This window comes from Macaca fascicularis, chromosome 15, assembly GCF_037993035.2.
Source record: "Macaca fascicularis isolate 582-1 chromosome 15, T2T-MFA8v1.1".
Taxonomy (NCBI): Eukaryota; Metazoa; Chordata; class Mammalia; order Primates; family Cercopithecidae; genus Macaca; species Macaca fascicularis.
In genome coordinates this window covers 123,008,610-123,032,907 of record NC_088389.1, presented here as the reverse complement: position 1 = coordinate 123,032,907, position 24,298 = coordinate 123,008,610, and the positions used below count along the sequence as shown (strand labels likewise).

Sequence of the window (24,298 nt, the reverse complement as noted above, 5' to 3'; positions counted from 1 at the left end):
CTCACTGACTTTGCTCTGTATGACCCTTGCTCTGTTTTCCAGAGTCTCGCTGTGACAAGGACCTGGACACTCTCAGTGGTTACGCTATGTGCCTTCCCAATTTAACCAGACTTCAAACCTACCGCTTTGCAGAGCACCGGCCCATTCTGTGTGTAGAGATTAAGGTGACCTGTCGAGGGGCAGATGGTGTGGGTAAGGGGGAAAGGTCAGTCCTGGGCAGTGAGTCTGAGAGTCCTGTGCCTTGGGTTCTAGTTCCCACTGAAGTGAGTGGTAGGCACTCTCGGCTCCTGGAAACTCCACTTGCTTCTCTCCTTCCACAGCCCCCGCCTGCATTCTGGTTCCTGCCAGGGCTCCCAGACCCCAGGTTCAGGCTCATTCCTGGTAGTTCATGACAGGAGACCTCACCCACCCTGCGTGCCGGGGCTAAAACAAGCCCTGGTCGAGGGTCACCCACCCTGTATGCCTGGGCTACAATAAGCCCTGGTTGTGGGTCACCAGAGGGAAGTGTGTTGGGTCCCCCCACCCCGTTTTGCTCAGAGGGCATGGCTTGCCATGGTCCCCTGGGGCCTTCCTCTGTGCCCCTCCCTGCTGGCCATGCCTGCTTGGTGCTTGGCTGCTGTTTGCTGTGCTGCAGGAGCCCCATCCGCAGGTTGCCCTCTAGACTGGGAAGCTCCCCGTGTCCTGCTCAGGATGGATTTTCCTGGAGGCACAAAGGCCAGTGTGACCCTCAGAGGCACTGGTGTGTCATGGCCAGGAGTCCTGAAATTCTGTGGTGCCAGGTAGGGGGGGCTGCTTGGGCCAGGGGCCCCCTTGCTTCAGCTCTCTGCTGCCCACGTCAGGGGTGGCTGTCAGAGTCCCTCAGGAAGCTGCCTCACACGTGCCTCCTCCAACTCAAAGGCCGTGATTTCTGGGTCACACTCCTGGCCTGAGCTCATGCCTCCTGATCCTCCTCACTTGTGGGTGGATGTTCTGCTTCCCCAGCCACCATCTCCAGTGCCCAAGGCTCAGCGCAGGCCTGTGTGTTGTGTATGCTCAGAGGCTGCAGCTTTTAGAGGGCATGGGGCTTCCTTGACCTTCTGGGAGCCTAGCAACTATCAGATGGGCCCCTGTCGGGCCATGTGCTAGTGTCAGCGGGAACAATGGTTCTGCTTCTTGGAGCTGGGAGTCCTGGGTCCATCTCTTCTAGAGTCTTGCAGTGACATTCTTGAATAAAAGCACAAAGCTACTGTGTGTTGTGCTTGTGTTGCGCTAGTGTAGGGCGCCGCTGACCCTCCCCAGTGAGCGTTCCGGCTGTGGGTCCTCTAGCAGAGATGTTTGTGTGATCTGATGCAGGAAGTGTTGTTCCCACTGGGAGGTGCAAATGAAAACAGCTTCTGGGGCCATTTATGCGTAATTATCTTGCTGCACTCATTATCTTGTAGTCAGTGATATGTCTATTTAGAGGTACGTGATTTCTTCCTAAATGTTTTTTCTCCTTATTTATTTTACAGCCAAAATGTGGGTTTATTCCTTTCTCGAGTGATGTGACGCATGAGATGAAGCATAAGGTCTGTCGTTACTGCATGCACCAGCACCTCAAGGTGAGGAGAGCCAACGCCCAGCCGTGGGCTACTCTAGCTGCACGCCGGGGATCTGGGCTGAGGCATGGGCACACACAGTTTTCAGAAGAGTAAAAGAAAATGCGGATATTTTTAGTTGACATTTCATTTCACAAAGTGATTCATGTTCACCTTTTTTATTTTTTAAATTTGGAGACAGGGTCTCTGTCACCCTGTCAGGCTGGAGTGCAGTGATGGAATCATACTCACTGCAGCCTCCACCTCCTGGACTCAAGCAGTCCACCAAAGTGCTGGTGTGAGCCACTGCACCCGGCCTGTGTTCGCCAGATTCACTCTTTTTAAAATATATAATTCAGTGGTTTTAGTCTCTTCACAAGGTCGTGCAATCATCACTTCTATCTAGTTGCTGACATTTTTATCACTTCAAAGCAAGATATCTTCCTCTTTCTATATTAATCTGGCATATTACATTGGTTTTTGCATGTTGGACTAACCTTGCATTTCTGGTACAAATCCCAGTTGCTCATGGTGTATGATACTTTTATATGCTGCTGAATTGAGTTTGCTAGGTTTTGCTGAGGGTTTTTGAATGATAAGGGATGTTGGTGTGTAGTTTTCTAGTGATACCTTCTCTGACTTTGGTACTAGGGTAATAACTGGCTTCATGGAATGAGTTAGGAATTATTTTTTTTTCACTCTCCAGTTTTTTGAAAGAGTTTCAGTATTGGTATTGATTCTTCTTGAAATGTTTGGTAGAATTCACTAGTGAAGGCATTTTGTCCTGGGATTTTCTTTGTTAGAAGATTTTTGATTACTGATTCAGTCTCTTGTTACCAATCTGTTGAGATTCTCTATTTCTTGAGTGGGTTTTTTGGTAATTGTGTGTTACTAGGAATTTGTCCATTTCCATCTAATTTGTTGGCATACAGGTCAGTAGTAGTGTCCCCTTCTTCATATCTGAATTTAGTAATTTGGTTTCTGTCTTTCCTTGGTCTAGCCAAAGGATTGTGTCGTATTTGTTGATCTTTTCAAAGAAACAACTTTTGGTTTTGTTCATTTTTCTGCTCCCTCTCCCCCATTTTCTATTTCATTTGTCTTCACTTTAATCTTCACTGTTTCCTTCCCTGTGCTTGGATTGGGCTTAGTGTGTTATTTTTTTTCTAGCTTTATTTATTTATTTATTTATTTATTTATTTATTTATTTATTTATTTATTTTTGAGATGGAGTCTCACTGTGTCGCCCAGGCTGGAGTGCAGTGAGTATCTGGGACTACAGGCGCCCGCCACCACGCCCGGCTAACTTTTTGTATTTTTAGTAGAGACGGGGTTTCACCGTGTTAGCCAGGATGGTCTTGATCTCCTGACCTTGTGATCCGCCCGCCTTGGCCTCCCAGAGCGCTGGGATTACAGGCGTGAGCAACTGTGCCTGGCCTCTAGCTTTTTATTGTAGAAAGTTAGGTTATTCATTTAAGATCATTCTTTTAATAAATCTTTAACTGCTTTCTCTTCATCCCATAAATTTTGGTATGTTGTGTTTTCATTTTATCTTAATTCATTCTCTGATTTCTCTTTTGCTTTCTTCTTTGACCCATTGATAATTAGGAGTGTTTACTTTTTACATATTTGTGAGTCAAATTTCCTTTTGTTACTGATTTCTAGTTTCATTTCACTGTGTTTGGAGAATACTGTTTGCACGATTTCACTCTTAAAATGTATTGAGACTTGTTTGGTGGTTTAACGTAAGGTTCTTCCTCAAGACGGTTCCATGTTTGCTTGGGCAGAGTGTGTAGCCTGCTGTTGCTGGGTGGAGTTTTCTATAGGTGTGTTAGGTCTGGTTGGTTCACAGTGTTGTTCAAGCCTTCATTCTTGTTGATTTTTTATCTCATTGCTCTGAGTATTAATTTAACATAATAACCTCAACAGTCTAGTTCAGGTTCATACCAACTCCATTTCAATCATAGACAAAAGCTTTGCTCCTCTAAAGCCTTGCTCCCTCCCCCAACCTTTGTGCTGTTACTGGGATACAAATTGGATGTTTCTACATCATGTTCTGGTTGATACAGATTTGTATCAACCTTATGCAGTTGTCTCTTAAATTATATAGAGAAACAAGAATTACAAAATGTGTTTATATCCTCTTTTATATTTGCCTAGGTAGTTACCTTTACTGATGCTCTTTGTTTCTTCCTGTGGATTTTAGTTACTATCTAGTATCCTTTATTTCAGCCGAAAGGACCCCCTTTAGTAATTCTTGTAAGATAGGTTTGCTAGCAATAAATTCTTTTAGTTACAGTTTATTTGGGCAATGTCTTAATTTCTTCTTCATTTTCAAAGGATAGTCTTGGGAGATCTAGAATTCTTGGATGGCAGTCTTTCTTTTAGCACCGAGGATATGTCATGATCCTGCCTCCTCCTGGCCTGCATGGTTTCTAATGAGGAATCAGCTGTTAATCTTAGGGAAGGTGCTTTGTATGGATGAGCCACTTCTCCCTTTCTGCTTTTTAAGATTCTCTCTTTGTCTTTGTCCTGTGACAGTTTGATTCTGGTGTGTCTAGCTGTAGATCTCTTGGTCTCTATCCTAAAATTCAACCATTTTCTCTTCTGCCTACTCAAGTCTGTTCTTGAGCCCCTCTAGTTACTTTTTCATTTTAGTTACTGTACTTTTCAACTAAAGAATTTCTTTCTTTCTTTTTTTTCTTTTTAGACAGGGTCTTGCTCTGTCACCCAGAGTGGACTGCAGTGGCATGAACATGACTCACTGCAGCCTGACCCCTGAACTCAGGCCATCTTCCTGCCTCAGCCCCCACCGAGCTGGGACTACAGGCACACCCCACCGTATCCAACTAGTTTTTGAATTTTTTGTAGGACAGGGTTTCACCATGTTGCCCAGGCTGGTCTCGAATGCCTCAGCTTGGGCAGTGTGTCTACCTTGGCCTCCCAAAATGCTGGGATTATAGGCGTGAGCCACCATGCCCGGCCAGAATTTCTTTTTGGTTCCTTTTTATAATTTCTACCTCTCTATTGATATTCTCTATTTGTTAAGACATTGTTCTCCTTGTTGCTTTTAGTTCTTTGTCCCTAGTTTCCTTTAGCTCTAAGCGTATTTAAAATAGTTGATTGAAGTCTTTGTCTAGTAAGTCCAGTGTCTGGGCTTCCTCAGGGGCAGCCTCGTGATTGTCTTTTTTCTTGTATATGGGCAGTACTTTCTTGTTTCTTTGCGTCTTTTGTGATGATAGGTTGAAAGTGGGCATTTGAAATAATATAACGTGGCCCCTCTGGAATTAGATTCTACTCCCTCTCCAGGATTTTTTATTGCTGCTGCTTGTAGTTGTTACTGTTTGTTTAGGGACTTCTCTGCGCTAAGTTTGTGAAGTCTGTGTTCGTCGTCATATGTGGCCAGTAAAGTCTGCTCAGTTAGCTTAGTGGGCAGTGAGTGGGTCCACAGATGTTTTCTTACTGGCAGGCATTCCAGAATGAGGAAGTCTCCTAGTCTTTGCTGCGGGGCTCTGTTTGTGTCTTGGGCCCACTCAGTACTCACTAGGGTGTTTGATAACTTTGCCTTTGCCCTTCACTTCCCCGGAGCCTCAGATCAGCTCAAGTGAGAGCTTAGGGCCTTCTCCGTTCTTTTCTGGGTCTTTGCATGACTTTCTAGATTCCTAGGTGTATGTTGGAGCTTTCAGAGTTTCTGTGTACATCTCGTTACTCAGCTTTTTCTTTTTGGCTTTGGTTAGCCTATTGTTTGCCCTTTTATTCACCTTCCAAGGAAACCATGAAGTTAAACAATTGCCTCTAAACGTTTTCGACACATGCCGGCAGTTAAAAGGCCTCCTGCACGGGTGAGTTCTGAGCCAGGTCAGTGAAGACAGCCTTGCAAGCGTGATCTTTCCGGGAATCCAGAGACAGGTCAAATAGTGATTGTCAGAGAACGAGGCTTTGGAGATGTCCTGCCCTCATCTGCGCCCTCTGTGGCTGTTGGGCAGCTGGTTTTCACTGTGATTGCGGCTGTTGGTTTTCAAGGTTCCCTTGGAGCTAGAGATACGGGGATGGGAATATGGCATTTAAAGTGCCAACAAGCTCACTGATCTTGCTTAGATTTAGCTGTTTTTCTTGAATAAATGTGTCCTGGATTGTTGCAAGTCTATGGTCAATTTCCAGAGTTCAAAAATTTTTGATTCTGACATTTTTTTTTAACCGGTTTTCTGATTGCCTTTACAGAGGAGAGAATTTCTGGAGGTCATTGCTCCACTATTTCACCAACATCACCCGTTCTTTTCTTTGTGGTGTGATTACTATCTGAGCTCTTAGGGGAAAGACAGTCTGTGAGCCATATCCCTTAGGATGCGATTTTCATGATCACCATTCACTTTCAACATATGTGACAGATGTTTAAGAAATACTTTTTACTATAAAGCACTACCTGCTCATATAACTGGTAACATATGACATGGCATGAATTGGATAACCTGCCTTCCCAGGCAACTCATATTGTCAGATATATTTGCATATCTTTCCAGACTTCTTTCTGTGCCCACAAAAATATGCATGTAATTCAGGTGGAAATGAAGTGATGTCTGTCCACATGTTCTAATGTTTACATGCCTGTACGTGCACACACACACTCTTGCAAAGCAAAAATGGGATCATGCCATATGTACTTTTTCTAATTGCTTTTTTCATTTAATCCTTGAGGATTGTGATATATTCTTTAGGGCTTTTTCAGTGCATATTTGGATATATGCATGGATATTTGCACATAAGCTTTTTTTTTTTTTTAAAAAAAACAAAATTGACGTTACACTGTATCCATTGTTCTGCCAGTTGCTTTTTTCCTTTGAATAAATTTTTGTGACTTTTAACTCTACCTCTTTCTGGTAGTGGCTGCATATCATTTGTGCATTTCTTCATTCAATAAATTGCTTGCTGTGTGCTGGCCCCACTAGTGGATGGGCTGTGATTTATTTAGTCATTTCCCTACTGATGAATGTCTCTCTTGGTTTCAGGGTTTGCTGTTGGCAGGAAGGCTGCAGTGGACATTCTTGTCTCTGTACCTTTGCCCTGTGCTAGTTCTTCTAGGTTCCTTGTAGATTTGCTGAGTCAGGGAACATAAACATTTTAAAGTTTGGTGGATACCAGCAAGTTGCCTTTCAAAATGTTATGCCAACTTATCTTCCCACTGGCAACATGAAATTTCTTGTTAAGGACACCTTCCCTGTTACTGGATATTGTAACTTCTGAAGGTTTGTTACTCTCATTACCAAAATTTAGCCATGTAATTTGAAGGTGTTTGCCGCTGTCTTCCCTGCTCCTGTGAAGGGCTGGCCTGGGGGCCACGCCACCTCACATCTCACAGATGGGGCCAAGGTTTCTTTGAATGGAAGTCAAGTGGCTCCCTCCCCCACTTAGCGATGTGCACCTGCAGAGGTGGTGGCACCTTTTCCGGGGCAAGGCTGCAGCTCGTCTTCATTGTCTTCATCACTGATGCTGTTCTGTGTTCGGCTGGCACAGTGCAGTCACCAGCGCCAGTCACCTCATGCCCTCCTCTTGGTGTTTTCACAGGTAGCCACTGGGAAATGGAGGCAGATCAGCAGATACTGTCCCCTTGATCTCTACTCAGGGTAAGAGAACGCTTCTCCTTTGCCCCCTTGTGTCACGTTCCCTGGAGATGAGTGGGGCGGGGGCCAGTTCCTGGTGGGGGGTGTTTCATGAGGTAGGAAGCAGGGGAGGGCCGTGTTCTGTCTTCAGGGCTCTCTTTTGCCATCAGCGCTGTAGACGCTTGTGGCTTTGTGCTCCGCGCCTTGTCTCTGTGCTCACTGTTTGAGGTGCTTGCTCACTTTTGGTTGTTCCCTCATCCGAATTGTGACCAGATTTGTCTTCTACTTGTGTCAGAAATCAACTGGTGCTCAGCCTTGACCTCCAGGCCTCAGTCTGGGCCTTCATAGTTTGGTTGTTTGTACCTTGGATCTCTGCCTCCTCTGTGGATATTAAAAAGTCTGCTGCTGTGGTGGCCATTTCTGCCCCGGCAGGGCCTGCTTGCAGCCTCCGACCAGGTGCCTGGGCTCTGCTGCCCACCTTGGCGCTGCCTCCACGCTCCCCAGCCTTCAGAGCTTTGCTGTGCATCCTGCACACTACTTTCCTGGGTCAGCTCAGAGTCCGGTCCTGCCAGAGCCTGTGTGGTCAGGAAGGCGGTAGTGGCTGGGAGCTGGGGAAGGTCAGTCCGCAGCGGGGCCTGGGGGCCTGGCGAGCAGGCCCTGGGGCAGAAGGGGCAGCAGAGGGAGCAGGCAGGGCTGAGGGTGGGAGCAGGTGGAGGGAGGTGGGACCTGGGACTCATGGCACTGCCCTGCCCCGATTCAGGCCCCCCCAGGAGAGAGTCCCTGGCCACAGGGCAATGTAGATTTGTGAGCCTTTGCTGTCCTTTTTGATCAGCACACAGCTCCTCTTTCCAATCTCCTTTCCCTCCCTGGGACCCCCATTACTGCAGAGCTGTTCTGGTGAGTCCGAGTTTTCTTACTCCGCTGCGTGAGTTTCCTTCCTCTTTCCTCCCCCGCTGCCCTCCAGCCATTCATTCTGTGCCCCTGCCCTTGTCGGCGCTCAGCACTGCCTCTGTGTGCGCGCCTGGCCGCCATGTCAGTGCTTTCGGTTAGATGCCCTTGCAGACTTCCTGGAACAAAGATTGGACACAGAGTTGTCTTTGGAAGTTAAAAAGTTCACAGACACTGGGAATGCTCGTTCAGAAGGCGGCACCAACACCGCTCGCTCCAAGGCTTCAGCGAGGCTGGCGGTGCGCTCACGCGTGGGTCCCATGTGGATTTCCCTGTGCACCTAAAGGCTGTGAATTGTGAAGCATTCAGTAATAAAGATTCATTGTTGAGAATTTATTCATGTGTCAGAACATAAGTAGGGAACCCTCCCTGGAATGTTGTAGAATGCAGGCTTTTAGGAGTCAGCTAGAGAGTGCGTGGATACTGGGAGCCTTTCTGAATGCGTGCTCGTGGGCTGTCCCCACTGGCAGGGTCAGGCTCGCGTGCTTGCATGGGCAGCTTGGCCTCCAGAGGTTCCTCTGTGGGGGTGGGGGAGGAGGCCAGCCTTGCAGCTCCTCGCTTGCAGGGCAAGGGCTCCCTGGGGCTCTAGCCTCTCCCTGGCTCCCGGCACTCCCTTCATGGCCCGTCACAGGTCTCCTGCCACCCCTGAGCCTTTGGAAGTTGCGGCAGGAGGAACAAGGGAGGCAGAGCAGCCCATAACCCCTCTCGGGTCGGGCTGTGGTGCGGCTGGTGGGGTTCCCACTCCCGTGCCTCAGTTGGGTCCTCACATCTCCCGAAGGCCTGGGGTCAGGGCCAACCCCCACATCTCTAGTGAGCGCGTGTCAGGCTGTGGAGCTGTGTCTGTGACCGTCCGGGGAGGGAGCCCATGGTGGGGCTGTAGTGAGGGGAGAATGTCACTGTTTGGACCCAGCTGGACCCTAGGTTTCCCAGCGGCCCCTAGGAAAATACCTGGCTTGTCCTCTGAGCCACGAGCAGGTGTGTGTGCAGGGACAGGTCAGTTCCAGCTGCTTTTAAAGCATGTTAACACTTTTCCCTTTTAGAAACAAACAGAGAATGCACTTTGCCTTGAAGAGTTTGCTGCAGGAGGCACAGAACAACTTGAAGATATTTAAGGTAAGAGCTGCTTTGATTCTACGGTGGTTTCAGGGTGGGGCCGGCGAAGGTTCAAGTGACCTCACAGATGAGGGTGTTGGGCTGGGCTGCACGTCGTGTGTGCTGGACATCCCCTTTGGGGTCCTCATACCCCGACTGGTTCACCCATCACCTGGGACCTTCCAGTTCCAGACCTGTCTTTCCCTGACCTTTTTCTGAGCACGATTCCACAAGCACAGCATCTGAGTGACCCTGGGTTGTCCATGACCCTGCGGTGCTTGACCAAAGCCCCAACAATTGCGGGGTGGGCCTTGGTCTCCCCTGATGAGCAAATGGGTGAACCATGGGTGAGGATGACTCTAGCACTATCTGGGCTGGCATCATCTGGCCTGCTGCTGGCAGTGGTGTCCAAGGGAGAGGAGGTGGGGGTGGGGCCAGGCAGGATTGGGGCATCTGCAGAGGAGAGGCTGTTGGGGAGGGAGGGGATGAGATGTAGGGCAGGGCAGGCCTGGGTGGCAGTCAGAGTGCCGGGCCCATGTTGGACATGCATCCTCTGGGGTCCCCGTTGTCATCACCTCAGTCCCAGTTGTAGCCTCATGATCACACATAAGTGACACCTGGGGACAGAGTCCTGGACTCCCTGCAGGAGCTGACAGCCATCGCAGGTGGATCCTTCAGAGGAGGCAGGGCTATTGAGCATGGGCCTGTCAGCTTCCTATGTGCCGTGGTCTGGATGAGGTGACTGGTGAACCGGAAGCCCTGGCCCCTCTCCTTGCTGCTGCATGTGGTGGTGTCCTGCTGCCTGGCTGGCTGCCTCTCAGCGCTGGGCAGGTGGGGCCTGCTCTTGACCTGCCTCCCCAGGTCTTGGTTGGAAACCCATGGTGCTGGCTGCTGGGCAAGTGAATCGGCTTCATTCCCCGTCTGCCTCCACCTTCCCAAATCCAGAAAAGGATGGCATATTTCACAGTAGCTTTTATTTCATGTTTATATAATTTATTTTTATAAACTCAATATTTAAACCCTGAAGATACATTCTGTTTCATCAGGGATTTGTTTGAAGCCTATCATAAGGCTGGCATGTTATCCCAGGTGGACGCTTTTCTGGCCCCATCTGACCTGCACCTAAGGTCTCTGGAACTCTGGCTGTCTGCTGCTTCTGTTAAAATCAGCATGGAAAAGTCCCGAGGATTAGGATTGTTTCAAAAGAGTTGAAAAGGGGATGGATTAAGAGAAGGGATCCAGAATGATTTAAGATAACACGTCATGCCGCCAAGGCATGTTACCTACTGTGCGTTTCATCAGCTCTCCCGCCGATCTCGTCCGGTTCAGTATTAAAAGCCAGCAAGGCAGAAAACCCTGAAAGCTCTGAAGTTCCAGGTGTGGGCCAGGTGTGGTGGCTCACACCTGTAATCCCAGCATTTTGGGAGACTGAGGTAGACGGATTGCTGAGGCCAGAAGTTCAAGACCAGCCTGGGTAACATAGCAAAACCCTGTCTCTACAAAAAAATCAAAAAATTAGCTGGGCGTGGTGGTTTGCACCTGTGTTCCCAGCTACTTAGGAGTCTGAGGTGGGAGGATTACTTGAGCCTGGGAGTTGAAGGCTGTAGTGAGCTTTGATTGCTCCATTGCACTCTAGCCTGGGCAACAGGGTGAGACCTTGTCTCAAAAACATTAAAAAATGGTTTTAAAAATACATAAATCAATCAATCAATCAATCAATCAATCAATCAGGTTTAAAGAGTTGGTACTTTCCTGGGGTTGGCCGCTGTCAGGGGCCTTTCTCCTGGGCACCACCCAGACCCCCATGAGTCATGTGTTGACTCCCCCAGGCACGGCAGCAGATGTCACTGCCTGTACCCTGGGAACGTGTGAACCTGAATGTTGATGATGATGTAAGGAGTTTCTTTGCTGGGCTTCATTTAAGCCAGCAAATGCCAGCAGCTTCTCCCACCATCTGGCTCAGCTGTACCAACCAGCACTGGGGTCACCCTGGGTGTGGCCTGAACCCCAGGACACACTTGTTTGCGGTGCTGGTGCTGACGGCTGTCCTCATGTTTGTCTGCTCAGGGCCAGAGCCAAGGCCCTCAGGTTCTTGAGTAACTGGGCTGGTGGCTTTGGGAGTTTGTCACTTGTGGTGAGCATTTGCTCTCGGCTTCTGAAGGTACTGTGGATCATTGTCTGGGGGGCGGTGGTCAGGCCAGGGCATTGCTCTTTAGTTTTTGAAACTTTCCTTCCTTTTCATGTCTTGATGTTTAGTGCTTGGTTGATAGCACAGCCCGTGAGGGTGGATTTCCCTGGAGGAGCCGGAGAATGCAGTGGCCCCAGACAGGGTCGACAGCATCAGGGCCCTTGGCTTTCACCCGCTGCCTGGCCTGCTGGTGGTGAGGACTGAGTTCTTTTCCTACAAGCTTGGTGGTTTGACGTTTCCCTCTCTCTTTTCCCTGCCTGAAGAATGGTGAGCTGATTTATGGCTGCAAAGATGCCCGGAGCCCTGTGGCTGACTGGAGTGAGCTTGCACACCACCTGAAGCCGTTCTTCTTCCCTTCTAACGGCCTGGCCAGTGGGCCCCACTGCACAAGGGCTGTGATCAGGGAGCTGGTGCACGTGATCACACGGGTGCTGCTGAGCGGCTCGGACAAGGGCCGGGCAGGCACCCTAAGACTGGGGCTCGGGCCCCAAGGCCCGCGAGTCTGTGAAGCCAGCCCTTTCAGCAGGAGCCTTCGCTGCCAAGGTAGGGCCCAGCCTTCCCCAGGTAGGCGGTGGGGGCCACAGGGGCCTTGGGACTCTGCAGTCTCCATGGGTGGCCAGGCGGTCAGCAGAGCCTCCTGGGGGATCTGGGGGATGCCACCTGGTTACACCAGGGCTCCCAGCACGGAGCTTCGCCGCCTCTCACCCCCAGATGCAGATTCCCTTTCTTGCCTTTTATCTGTATCTGTAAATAGCAGGACACATTTGGGCTGTAGGATTTCCCTCCAGAATATCATCCATATGTTGTGGTCCTCTCTGGTTTGTTGAATGTTTTCAACCATGTTTTCTATCCTGTTGGAGCCTCATTGCAACCCTGGGGACAGGTTTTCCTTGGCTTGTTCCTTAGATGGGGAGAATTGAGGCACAGAAATCCTTCAGGGCTGGGTCCTACCACAATGGGGTGTCTTCACAAGTCTGGGGTGAAGACATAGACCCGTGGGGACTTTGAAATGCAGGACACCTTCCTTGCAGATAGGAGCCGGGCCCTGGCTGCTGCTGCGTGTCCTGACGTCTCATGAGCTGACGCTGCCTGTGATTCTTGGCAGCCCTTGGAGACCCCATGGTCTCTGGGAGCCTGAGATAGTTTGAAGACAGCAGTCCTGCTTGTGTGCAACCAGAAACCCACCCACACCCTAAGCCCTGCCTTCTTTTCTGCTATCTGTGCCAATTTTTTCTTTTGTTTTTTCAAGACAGGATCTTACTGTATTTACCCAGGCCAGAGTGCAGTTGTGTGATCTCGGCTCACTGCAACCTCCGCCTCCTAGGTTCAGGCAATTCTCCTGCCTCAGCCTCCCAAGTACAGGTGTGCACTGTCACACCTAATGTTTGTATTTTTAGTAAAGACAGTTTCGCCTTATTGGCCAGGCTGGTCTCGAACTCCTGACCTCAAGCAATCTGCCTGCCTTGGACTCCCAAAGTGCTGGGATTACAGGCATGAGCCACCATGTTTTCTTATTACAAATGAACTTTGTGGGTTTTTTTTTTTTCTTGTTATGAAAGTGATTCCTGATCATTTCAGAAAATTTTGTTAAAATTATGCCTATAATCTGGGCACATAACTGCTTTTAAGGAAGCAGACTGTGTCTGGAACGACAGATGGCACCAGTTGCTGAGGTGGTCTGGGGGCACCAACAGGAGGCGCCACAGCACCCCAGGGCTCCTGCAGACCTTTTTGGACATGGACACAGAAGGGAGTGGAGCTGGGCCCCAACTGCTGGGATGTGCAGTTTAAAACAATAAGATCATACTCTACATGTCATTTTGTAACCTGACTTTCTTTACTTAATTAGCATAAATCTGTATCTGTATCACCACATATGTATGTTCTTTTTTTATTATTATTCTTTTAAAGACAAGGTTCTGTTGCCCAGGCTGGAGTGCGTGGTGTGAACTTGGCTCACTGCAACCTCCACCTCCTGGGCTCAAGTGATCCTCCTGCCTCAGCCTTCTGAGTAGCTGGGAGTATAAACACGCACGACCACGTCTAGCTAATTTTTTTTTTTTTGTTTTTTGTTTTTTTTGTAGAGATGGGGTTTCTCCATATTGCCCAGGCTGGTCTTGAACTCCTGGACTTGAGCAATCTGCCGGCCTTGGCCTCCCAGAGAGCTGGGATTACAGGCGTAAGCCACAGCGCCTGGTGATCACATGCATTTTATTCAACTTTTAGTGACCATGTATGGATCTGCTGTAATTTTAACAAATCCCCTCTAGTTGGGCATGTGAGCTTTTACTCCCGTTCTCCTGCACGTTGGCATTTTCGTGTCGGGTCCTACAGACATCTGCAGGTGACTACAGTTTTCCCCCTGCACGGACACCTTTCTTACTGTGTCTTTGCCTATAGTTTGGTTCTTTGTGGGAGATGGTTGCTCCCTTCAGTGGGAGGAGATGATCTGGGACTTGGTACCTCCCAAGCTCACTTGGCAGCCGGTACAGCACAGGTGCCAGACAACTGTGAGTGGCAAGTGGAGTTTTGTTTCTGCCTCTGTCCTACGATATAACAGGTCCTTGTCAGTGGCTTTGACCCGTCTGTGGCTCTCTGTGGCTGGTTCTGAGCTTGCGCCTGTTGCCAGCCCAGGTCTTCCCTGCCTCTCACTGTGGGCTCGTTGCTGTGGACTCTGCAGACAGTGTCCTGGGGTTGTCCTCCGGTAGTGGTCTTGCAGATTTAGGATGTCAGCAGGATCTTTAGAAATTCCCTGCCTTGCAGTTGCAGTGGGTCAAGATCGCGCCACTGCACTCCAGGCTGGGCCACAGAGAGTAAGACTCTGTCTCAAAAAAAAAAAAAAAAAGAGAGAAGAAAGAAATTTTGTGTCCTGACTTAAAATGAGGATTATATCTAAACTTAGATCATAAAGTGACTTCCAGGGCTGCTGTGGTAGAATCTAAAAGACATTCTGAGAGTTGTGTTGGGAGAGGAGAGGCACGAGGCAGGACGTATGCGTTTCTTGCTCTCTGCTTTGTGCTTGGCCTGGTGCATCCAGTGTGGTCCAGGCTCGCTCCAGCTCCAGCAGCTCTGTGAGGCGGGAGCGTCATCTCATCTGTCCTTAGCGCCAGTCCAGGGTCCAGTCCTTGCCTGTGGCGATGCCCGTATGGCGGAGCCCAGGATGAGCCCTGCGGTCTGCGCCGGCCTGTGTCTCCCTCCACGTTCTTTGATAATCAACGTGCTCTCGTTTTCCCCTGATGTTCTCGGTAGGAAAAAACACCCCAGAGCGCTCGGGGTTACCGAAGGGCTGTCTTCTGTACAAAACCCTCCAGGTGCAGATGTTGGACCTGCTGGACATCGAAGGCCTCTACCCTCTGTACAACCGGGTTGAGCGATACCTAGAAGAGTTTCCTGAGGAGAGGTGAGGTCGGGTGGTCCCCGTCTTGGGCAGCCCTGAGAGGAGACTGTGGGGGTGGGCAGGGTAAGAACGTGCCTCCCAGGGCACAGCTTCCCAGGAGGACGAAGCACACCGGCCACTCCCCGCCCCAATCCTCTGCTCCCCGGCGCCGAGGCCTGGCTCTGGAATGTAGTGCCTTGTGAAGGAGGAACAGGGTCACTTACCGCTTTCTGGAGAAGAAAGCTCATCTGTGAGCCTGCTAATTCGAAACCCCAGGTTGGAGACGAGCCTGCAGAGGGCAGTGTTGCTCCACGGCTGAGCAGCATCCTGCAGGCCCTTCTGTGTCAGCCGAGCCTCTGTCCTGGGCTTTCGGTGCCAGTCACTGGGGTCCACACCCGCGGTGTCCAGTCGGGGCCAGGATCCTCTTCCTTCCTCGCTGGAATTCACTTGTGTCTCTGACTCAGGATGCTACTTGTCATGAACAGGAGAAGGCTCAGCTTCAAGGCTCCCTGGTTCTGGTCTTGCTAAGTTCTGTTTAAAACCTTGATGTTTAACATGAGGGAGATAGATCTGTTAGGTGTTTTTCAAAACAAAATGTGTGATGTTTAGTGGTGCTGGGCTTTGTAGACTGTGTTAGCAGTTTAAGAAACAACCTCTGTGCGGCGTTGTCATCCTGTTTTTATTGTGCTTTCTTCTTCAGAAAAACCTTACAAATAGATGGGCCTTATGATGAAGCATTTTACCAGAAGCTGCTTGACCTTTCCACCGAGGATGACGGGACAGTGGCCTTTGCGTTAACGAAGGTTGGCAGACCCATCCAAAAACTTGTTGTGTGATGCTTAGATTCTTAGCACTAATTTTTTTTTTCCCATTACCTACCCCTGAGGTTTAAAGCAGAAAACCTGGGATGTAAACAAAGTGGCTGAAGTTTCTCCCAGATGAACCGGGGCAGGTGGTGGTACATTTAGGTTTTAAGGGGAATTTCCCTTGGTTGAATTCTGCCCTGGCCCGTTCCTGGTGGGATCAGGCCCCAGGGGCGGCCAATCTGCAGTCCATCTGCGTGCCTTCTCAGCAGCCCGTAACAGGCTCTCTGCCAACCATCCCTTGCTGCAAGGCCCTCGCCAGGGCCCTGGGACCCCACCTGTGTCTCTGCCCTGCCCCGGCTGGATGCGGGCAGCTTCTTTCCCTTAGAACCGAGGCCAAGGGACAGCCTGCAGGGGTCTCTTAGGGAAGAGGACTGGCCCTGCACTTCCTGGGTCTGTGAAATTCAGAGCTCCATGAGCTTGGATAGGAAAAAAATGGCATCTTCATTTTCACTAAGCTGTACCTGGAATTTAGCATTTCTTTCCATTACGAAGGTGGCAATGAGCCTGTGGGTTCATCAGGACCCAGGACTTTGCCACTAAGAGAATAAAAAAACAGACTTTCCGTCTCACACTGTAGCTGCAGACGCTTCGAGATGTGGTTTATTCATCACTGCATGAAATGTTGCATATTAGTATGGAATACATTTGTTTTTAAAAATATTTTGGCTCAGCACTTTGGGAAGCTGAGGTGGGAGAATTACTTAAAACCAGAAGTTGGAAGCCAGCCTGGTTAACATAGTGAGACGCCCATCTCTGCAAAAGAAAAATACAAAAATTAGCCGGACATAGCGGCATGTGCTTAGAGTCCCAGCTACTTGGGAGGCCGAGGCAGGAGGATGCAGTCAAGGCTGCAGGGAACTGTGACCATACTGCTGTGCTCCAGCCTGGGGGACAGAGCAAGCCCCTGTCTCAAAAAAAAAAAAAAAAAAATTGGCATTTTACATTTTTGCCACCTGTATTTTATATTACACGTTTAAAAATGTTATCCTGGGCTGGGCGTGGTGGCTCACGCCTGTAATCCCAGCACTTTGGGAGGCCGAGGTGGGTAGATCAAGAGGTCAGGAGATCGAGACCATCCTGGCTGACACAGGCAAACCCTGTCTCTACTAAAAATACCAAAAAATTAAGCGGGCGTGGTGGCGGGCGCCTGTAGTCCCAACTACTTGGGAGGCTGAGGCAGGAGAATCACTTGAACCTGGGAGGCAGAGGTTATAGTGAACCGAGATTGCACCACTGCATTCTAGCCTGGGTGACAGAGCGAGACTCCATCTCAAAAAAAAGTTATTCTGAGAGAGGCCCATAGGCTGTACTAGGCTGCCAAAGCCTTCACAGGACAATAAGCAGTGAGGAAACCTGTTCTGGAGCGAGCTGGTGCTCCCCACTGCGTGTGCGTGTGCTGCTGCCTGGAGCCCTGGGACCCGCTTCCCCTGTCCCGTTGACGTGTCCGTGGCTCACACTTGGGAAAGAGTCCTCGGTGCTTTCTTTAGTGGGGCTGCAGCTGTCAATGTTTTGAGGAGGCCTGAGGATGCCTGGTAGAGCCTCAGGTGAGCCTCTGACGCGAAGGGCCACAGGGATGTTAGCAGAGGCCCAGGGCAGAATTGTCACCCTGGTGAGGAGGGTTCCAGGTGAGAAGAAAGCAGGGCACCTGCCTCGTGCTGCCTGCCACTTGGGTGCGTTGATTTAGGTATAATAAACAGCAGCATGGCGGGTTTTTCCCAAGAAAAGAAACAGGACTTTATTTCCTTTTTTATGTATTTCTATATTTTTCAGTTTTCCACAAAATAAGTATGGTTTACTTTTTAATTTTACTTTAATCTTCTAACCTTGTATGTAAATGTAGTCTTATAAGCAGCTAAAGCAACCGTCACTTAACTAACAGAATGGCTAAAATGAAGGCATTGAAACACCACCAACAGGTGCAGAGAAACTGGATCTCTCATCTGTTGTTGATGGGGATGGAAAGGACACAGTCACTCTGGAAAACAGTTTGGGAGGTTCCTACGCACTAAACATGCAACCACCCTGTACTTGCGCTCCTGGGCATTTATCCCAGAGAAATGAAGACTGACACTCACCAAAAAACCTGTACGGAAATGTTCACAGCAGCTCTCTTTGTAACAGCTAAAAACTGGAAGCCGCCCCTGAGTCTTTCCACGGTGACCTCCAGCGGGTCAGACAGACCGTGCATTCATACCACAGAACTCTGCTCAGCACCAAAAAGGAACGGACTCTTGCTAAACAGCCCAGGTGGATCTCCAGGGGACTTTGTTGGTGACAAAAACCAATGCCCAGAGGTCACACTAAATGATTCTGTGTGTATAACATCCTTGAATGACAAAGATGAGTGGTTGCCAGGGGTTGGCAAGGAGGAGCAAGGGAGGTAGATGTGGTTATAAAAGGTCAAACCAGGGGATCCTTATGGTGACCAAACTGTTCTGTATCTTGACTGTGGTGGTGGTTGCATGAACCTACGTGTGATCACACACACACTCTCGCACGTACACACTTGCATATATGTAAAACCCGAGATATCTGAATAAGATTGTGGATTGTATCAGCATCACTCACCTTGCTGTGATATTGTAGTTTTGCAAGATGTTACTTGTGGGAGAAACGTGGCTTGAGGACTCTCCGTGCTGTCATAGAAGGGCCTGCTTTTTCTCTTGTAGGAAGTTAGCTTCTGGTAATTGAACCTGAAGAGGGTAATTGTGAAGCTGAAGCTGGGGAGTAGGCTGAGGACATTCCTTCCTACACAGAAGTTCTTGCACTGATATTGTTTATCGAATTGAACCCTGTAGGCTGGGCGCGGCAGCTTACGCCTGTAATCCCAACACTGTGGGAGGCTGAGGCAGGTGGATCAGTTGAGACCAGCCTGGTCAACATGGCAAAACTCTGTCTCTACTAAAAATACAAAAATTAGCCAGGCATGGTGGTGCACGCCTGTAGTTCCAGCTACTCAGGAGGCTGAGGCAGAAGAATTGCTTGAACCTGGGAGGCGGAGGCTGCAGTGAGCCAAGATTGCGCCACTGCACTCCAGCCTGGGCGACAGAGCGACAGTCCATCTCAAAAAAAAAAAAAAAAAAAAATTGAACCATGTACCTCTGAGGAAAAGAGGGAATATTGTCTTCATTTCAGTGCTCAGGAGACCGAAGCCCCCAGTAACTCTTGCTTTTGTCTGTTGTGTAGTATCTGGTAGCAGGGTTCAGCAGACATTTGTAATGTCTGGTCCCTGTTGCAGGTACCCGGCCTTGCCACTGTAGCTCACAAGGATCCATGGAGAAAACATGAGTGGGGCTGAGTTCCAGGAAAACAAAAACAGGAGGTGGTGGGCTGCATTTGGCCCCCAGCCCATAGTTTTCTGACCTCTGTGTACTTTTGCTTATTAGTTTTTTATTCCATTTTTTGCTCTATGTATTTGGAAGTTAGTCCTGTTTCCCTTTTTTGGTGTCTTGTCCTGTTTGATCCTGCATATTTAAAGTCTAATCAGTTATTTCATACTCCGAGTCCCCACACAATATAAGGACTTGGGACACTTAATTCCAGTTATCTCTCCAAACTTATGTGCGGTATTGTTTTGTATTCTGTTTGTCTTGGTTTTTTTTTTTTAAGTCATAATTTAGGGTATTATTTTACACAGGTTTTTTTTAGATTTATCCATGTGGTTTTCCCTATCACTGCCTAACATTCTTGGAGCTTAGATCTTTCTCCATTTTCCTTTTTTTCTGTGACTTTATTGAGATGTAATTTATATACTATACAGTTTACCCACTTAAAGTGTTCAGTGCAGTGGTTTCACTGTATTGAAAGATAAGTGCAACCATCAGCACAGTGGATTTTAGATTTGTATCACTTCAGTAAAAACCCTGTATCCTTTAGCCATCATCCTATTGTCTCCCCGTGATCCCCAGCCCTAAACAACCACCTGTCTGCTTTCTGTAGACTTGTCTCTTCCAAATATTGCCTATAAACAGAGTCACTGAATGTGTGATTGTTGTGGCTGGCTTCTTTCACTTAGCCTGATGTCTTCAAGGTTCATCCATGTTGTAGCATGATCAGTACTTCATTCCTTTCCATGGCTCAGTAATAGTCCATGGGGTGGACATATCCATTCATCCATTGATGGACATTTGGGCTGTTTTTGCTTTTTGGCTGTTATCCTCAATGCTGCTATCAATATTTGGGTACAGGTTTTTTTGCATGGACGTGCGTTTTCACTTTTCTGAGGTAATATGCCTAGGAGTGGAATTGCTAGGTCCAGTGGCACTTTTATGTCTAAATTTTTGAGGACCTGGGCAGACTTTTCCAAAATTGCTGTATGGTTCGATCTTCCCACCAGCAGTGTATAAAGGTGTGTTTATTTTTTTCACATCTTCAGCAACACTCAATAACGCTTGTTATTACCTGTCCTTTTGATTTTAGCTGTTCTCGAGGGTGGGCAGTGGTATCTTGTAGTTTTGATTTGCATTTCCCTGAAGACTAAGAGCATCTTTTCATGTGCTTGTTGCCCACTTATAGATCTTTTTCAGAGAAATGTCTATTCAGATCCTTTGCCCACCTTTTTTTTTTTTTTTTTTTTTGAGATAGGGTCTCTCTCTGTCACCCAGGCTGAAGTGCAGTAGTGCGATCTCAGCCTCCTGAGTAGCTGGGGCTAACTATAAGTGCACACTTACAGTGCACACCTGGCTAATTTTTTGTATTTTGTTAGAGACAAGGTTTCACCATGTTGCCCAGGCTGGTCTTGAACTCCTGAGCTCAAGCGATCCACCCACCTTGGCCTTCCAAAGTGCTGGGATTACAGGTGTCAGCCACCGTGCCCAGCCCCCTTTGCCCACTTTTTGATAGTGTCATTTATCTTGTTGAGAATTCTTTGTGTATTCTGGCTACTAGACCCTTATCAGATACATGATTGGCAAATATTTTCTCTATTCTGTTGTCTTTTTACTTTCTTGGTAATATCTTAGATATACAAACATTTTTAATTTTGTTGAAGTACAGTTTAGTTTTTCTTAGGTTGTTCATACTTTTGGTGCCATATCTAGGAATTCATTGCTAAATAAATCTAAGGGCATGAAGATTTCCCATGTTCCCTTTTAACAGTTTTATAGTTTTAGCTCTTATAGTTAGGTGTTTGATCCATTCTGAATTAATTTTGTACGTGATTTCAGGTAGAGGTCCAACATCACTCTTCTTTTTTTCAGACAGAATCTTGGTCTGTCACACAGGCTGAAGTGCAGTGGTGTGTTCGTAGCTCACTGCAGCTTCAAACTCCTGGGCTCAAGTAGTCCTCCTGCCTCAACTGCCCCTGTAGCTGGGACTACAGGTGTGCACCATAATGCCCAGCTCCAACATCAGCCTTTTCCATGTAGATATACAGTTGTCTCACCTTTGTTTTTTTTGAGACAGAGTCTCTCTCTGTCACCCAGGCTGGAGTGCAGTGGCACGACCTCGACTCATTGCAACAACCTCTGCCTCTCAGGTTCAAGTGATTCTCCTGCCTCAGCCTCCTCAGTAGCTGGGACTACAGGCATGCGCCACCATGCCCGGCTAATTTTTTGTATTTTTACTAGAGACAGGGTTTTGCCATGTTGGCCAGGCTTGTCTTGAACTCCTGGCCTCAGGTGATCTGCCTGCCTCAGCCTCCCAGAGTACTGGGATTACAGTTGTGAGTCACCACACCTGGTCAGCACCATTTGTTGAGGAGACTATTCTTTCCCCGTTGAGTGGTCTTAACATCCTTTTTGAAAATCAGTTGACCATAGATGTCTGGGTTTATTTCTGGATGCTCAGTTGTGTTTCATTGATCTATATGTCTGCACTTAATGCCAGTACCCTGTCTTGAGTACTACTGCTTTTTAGTAGGTTTTGAAATGGGGAAGTGTGAGTTCTCTAACTTTGATCTTTGTTTTCAAGATTGTTTTGACTATTTGGAGCCTCTTGTAATTCCATATGAATTTTAGAATCAGCTTCTTCTACAAAGAAGCCAGCTGGGATTCTCATAGGGACTTGGGGAATCTTTGAGTCACCTTGGGCAGTAAGTCTTTTGATCTATGAACATGGGATGCTTTTCCATTTATTTAGATCTTGGTTTTCTTTTGACATTATTATTTAGTTTTCAGAGTGTCAAACTAAGGTTTTATGCTTCTTTGTTAAACTTATTTCTAAAATATTTTCTTTTTAATGCTGTTGTAAATGGAATTGTTTTCTGAATTCCATTTTCAGATTGCGTATTACAGGTGTAATCAGGTGTAGAAATACAATTTGATTTTGTATATTGATCTTGTAGCCTGCATCGTTGCCGAGTTTGTATGTTCTAATAGTTTTTTAATGGATGTTTTAAGGATTCTATTTAAGATCATGTGTGAATAGAGAGAGTTTTGCTTCTTCCTTTCCAATTTGGATGCCTTTGATTTATTTTTCTTGTGTAATTTCCTGACTAGAGCAATGTTGAATGAAAATAGTAGGAGTAGACATCCCTGATTTGTTCTTGGTCTTATGCGGACAGTGTTCAGTCAGTCTTTCATCATCATGTGTGATGTTAGCTGTTTTTGTCAATTCCTTTATCAGTTTGAAGCAGTTCCCTTCTCTTCCTGATTTGCTGAGTGTTTTTATTCTGAAAGCATGTTGGATTCTGTTAGATGCCTTTTCTGTATCATTTGAGATTATCATGTGGTTTTTGTCCTTTATTCTGTTAATGTGGTGTATCACATAAATTTATTTTTGGATGTTAAAACCAACTTTGCATTTCTGGGCTAAATCCCACTTGGTCCATGGTGTCTTGTCCTTCTTATATGTCGCTGGATTCAGTTTTTGATTATTTTATTGAGGATTCTTACATCCATATTCTTAGTGTGTAGTTTCATTTTCTTGTAGTATCTTTGATTTTGGGATCAGGGTGTAACACTGGCCTCATAGAATGAGTTGGTGTGTTCCAGCCTCTTCTATTTTTTGGAAGAAGTTGAGAAGGATTGGTGTTAATTCTTCTTTAAATATTTGACAGAATTCACTAGTGAAGCCATCCGAGTCTGGGCTTTTCTTTGTGGATAGTTTTTTGATTTTTAATTCATTTTCTTTGTTATAGGTCTAATCATATTGTCTGCTTTTAAGTCAGTTTTGGTAGTTTGTGTCTTTTTAGGGAAGTGTTCAGTTGATCTAAGTTGTCTAATTTATTGGCCTACAGATATTTATACTTTTCTTCCTCTTGTTGAAGAATATTCTTTAGAAGCTGTATTAGTGAAGGGTTTTTGGTAAATTCCTCTGTATCTGAATATATTTATATTTTGCCACAATTTTGAAACTAATTTTTTTCTGGGTGCACAGAAGGGGTTGATTTCTGGGTTTTTTTTTTTTCTTTATAGCATTTAAACGTTTCATACAACATCTGGTTTTTGCTGTTAAGATGTCTTTTGTTAGTGTGTACTTGCTCAGTAGGTAATCTGTCTGTCCTCTCTGGCTGCTTTTAAGGTCTTCTGTCCTTCTTTCTTGTCCTTTTGACATTTCAGTGCAATGTAATTTGGATGTGCTGTGCTTTTTATTTTTCCTGTTTGGTGTATGTTATGCTTTCTCTATTTGTGGATTTATGTCTTTTATTAGTTCTCAAAAATTCTCAGTAATTTTCTCAAATATTTTCTCTTCTCCATTATATTCACTTCTTCTGGGACTCTAATTTGACGTATGTCAAACCTTATTTTATCTTCCACACATCTTAACTGCTCTTTCATATTTTTAATCTCTGTGTCTCCTTGTGCTACATTCCAGGTGCTTTTCTTTTTTTGGCTCTATCTTCAGTTCATTGATTCTTTCTTCAGCTGTGTCTAATCTGCCATTTCACTTGTTTATTGAGTTTTCCATTTCAGTCGTTCTTTTCTTTTTCTTTTTCTTTTTGAGATGGAGTCTCGCTCTGTCGCCCAGGCTGGAGTGCAGAGGCGCAATCTTGACTCACTGCAAGCACCGCCTCCCGGGTTCATGCCATTCTCCTGCCTCAGCCTCCCAAGTAGCTGGGACTACAGGCGCCTGCCACCACGCCTGGCTACTTTTTTGTATTTTTAGTAGAGATGGGGTTTCATTGTGTTAGCTAGGATGGTCTCGACGATCTCCTGACCTTGTGATCCATCCTCCTCGGCCTCCCAAAGTGCTGGGATTACAGGCGTGAGCCACTGCACCCGGCCCCATTTCAGTAGTTCTATCTTTAATTTCTGAAAGTTCCATTTGGTTTGTTTTCACATCTCTTTCATATTTTTTGCTAGTTCCTTGTGGCTTGTCTATTTCAAAGTTCTATCTTTTATTTCTTTAAGCAATTTATGAAGTTATTTTATATTCTGATGTCAGATACAATAAAACCTTGGTGGTAAAAAAAGAAAAATCTCTTATTTTGTTTGACTCATCCATGTTGCCATGCTTGATTTTGTTTGCCTTGTTGATTTGTTTGATCTTAATCTACAGGAATCCTGGAGACCCAAATAGGGGATGCCTTCTTCCAGAGAGGATAGGGATCCTTGGCAAAGGAGAAGAGTCTCTGGTTTAGATAGATCCTCTACCCTGTTGTTTATTGCTAGAATCAGTGTCCTATAGGACAGCTCAGCCTTCCCAGTTGCTTCATGCTCAAAACTCTAGTTGCAGCTCTTTGTGGGTGGGTGGTGAGAAGAGAGGGAGTTCAGTTAGGGATTTTCCTTACCTTATGT

The 24,298-nt window shown here is 47.0% G+C and overlaps 1 protein-coding gene across 5 annotated transcripts in view; it reads left to right on the top strand.

Moving 5' to 3' along the window:
- Positions 1 to 24,298, top strand: part of IPPK (inositol-pentakisphosphate 2-kinase) — a 62,095-nt gene that overhangs the window by 21,248 nt on the left and 16,549 nt on the right. For 3 of the 5 annotated variants that reach the window (XM_005582249.5, XM_015436582.4, XM_074017856.1), the window contains exons 5-11: positions 43 to 164; positions 1,491 to 1,580; positions 7,116 to 7,174; positions 9,139 to 9,211; positions 11,642 to 11,921; positions 14,628 to 14,778; positions 15,455 to 15,557. In XM_005582249.5, coding sequence (XP_005582306.2) covers positions 43 to 164; positions 1,491 to 1,580; positions 7,116 to 7,174; positions 9,139 to 9,211; positions 11,642 to 11,921; positions 14,628 to 14,778; positions 15,455 to 15,557 — 878 coding nt within the window. The remainder of the gene's footprint in view (positions 1 to 42; positions 165 to 1,490; positions 1,581 to 7,115; positions 7,175 to 9,138; positions 9,212 to 11,641; positions 11,922 to 14,627; positions 14,779 to 15,454; positions 15,558 to 24,298) is intronic. The other 2 variants (XR_012424900.1, XR_012424901.1) reach the window with 1 other exon arrangement.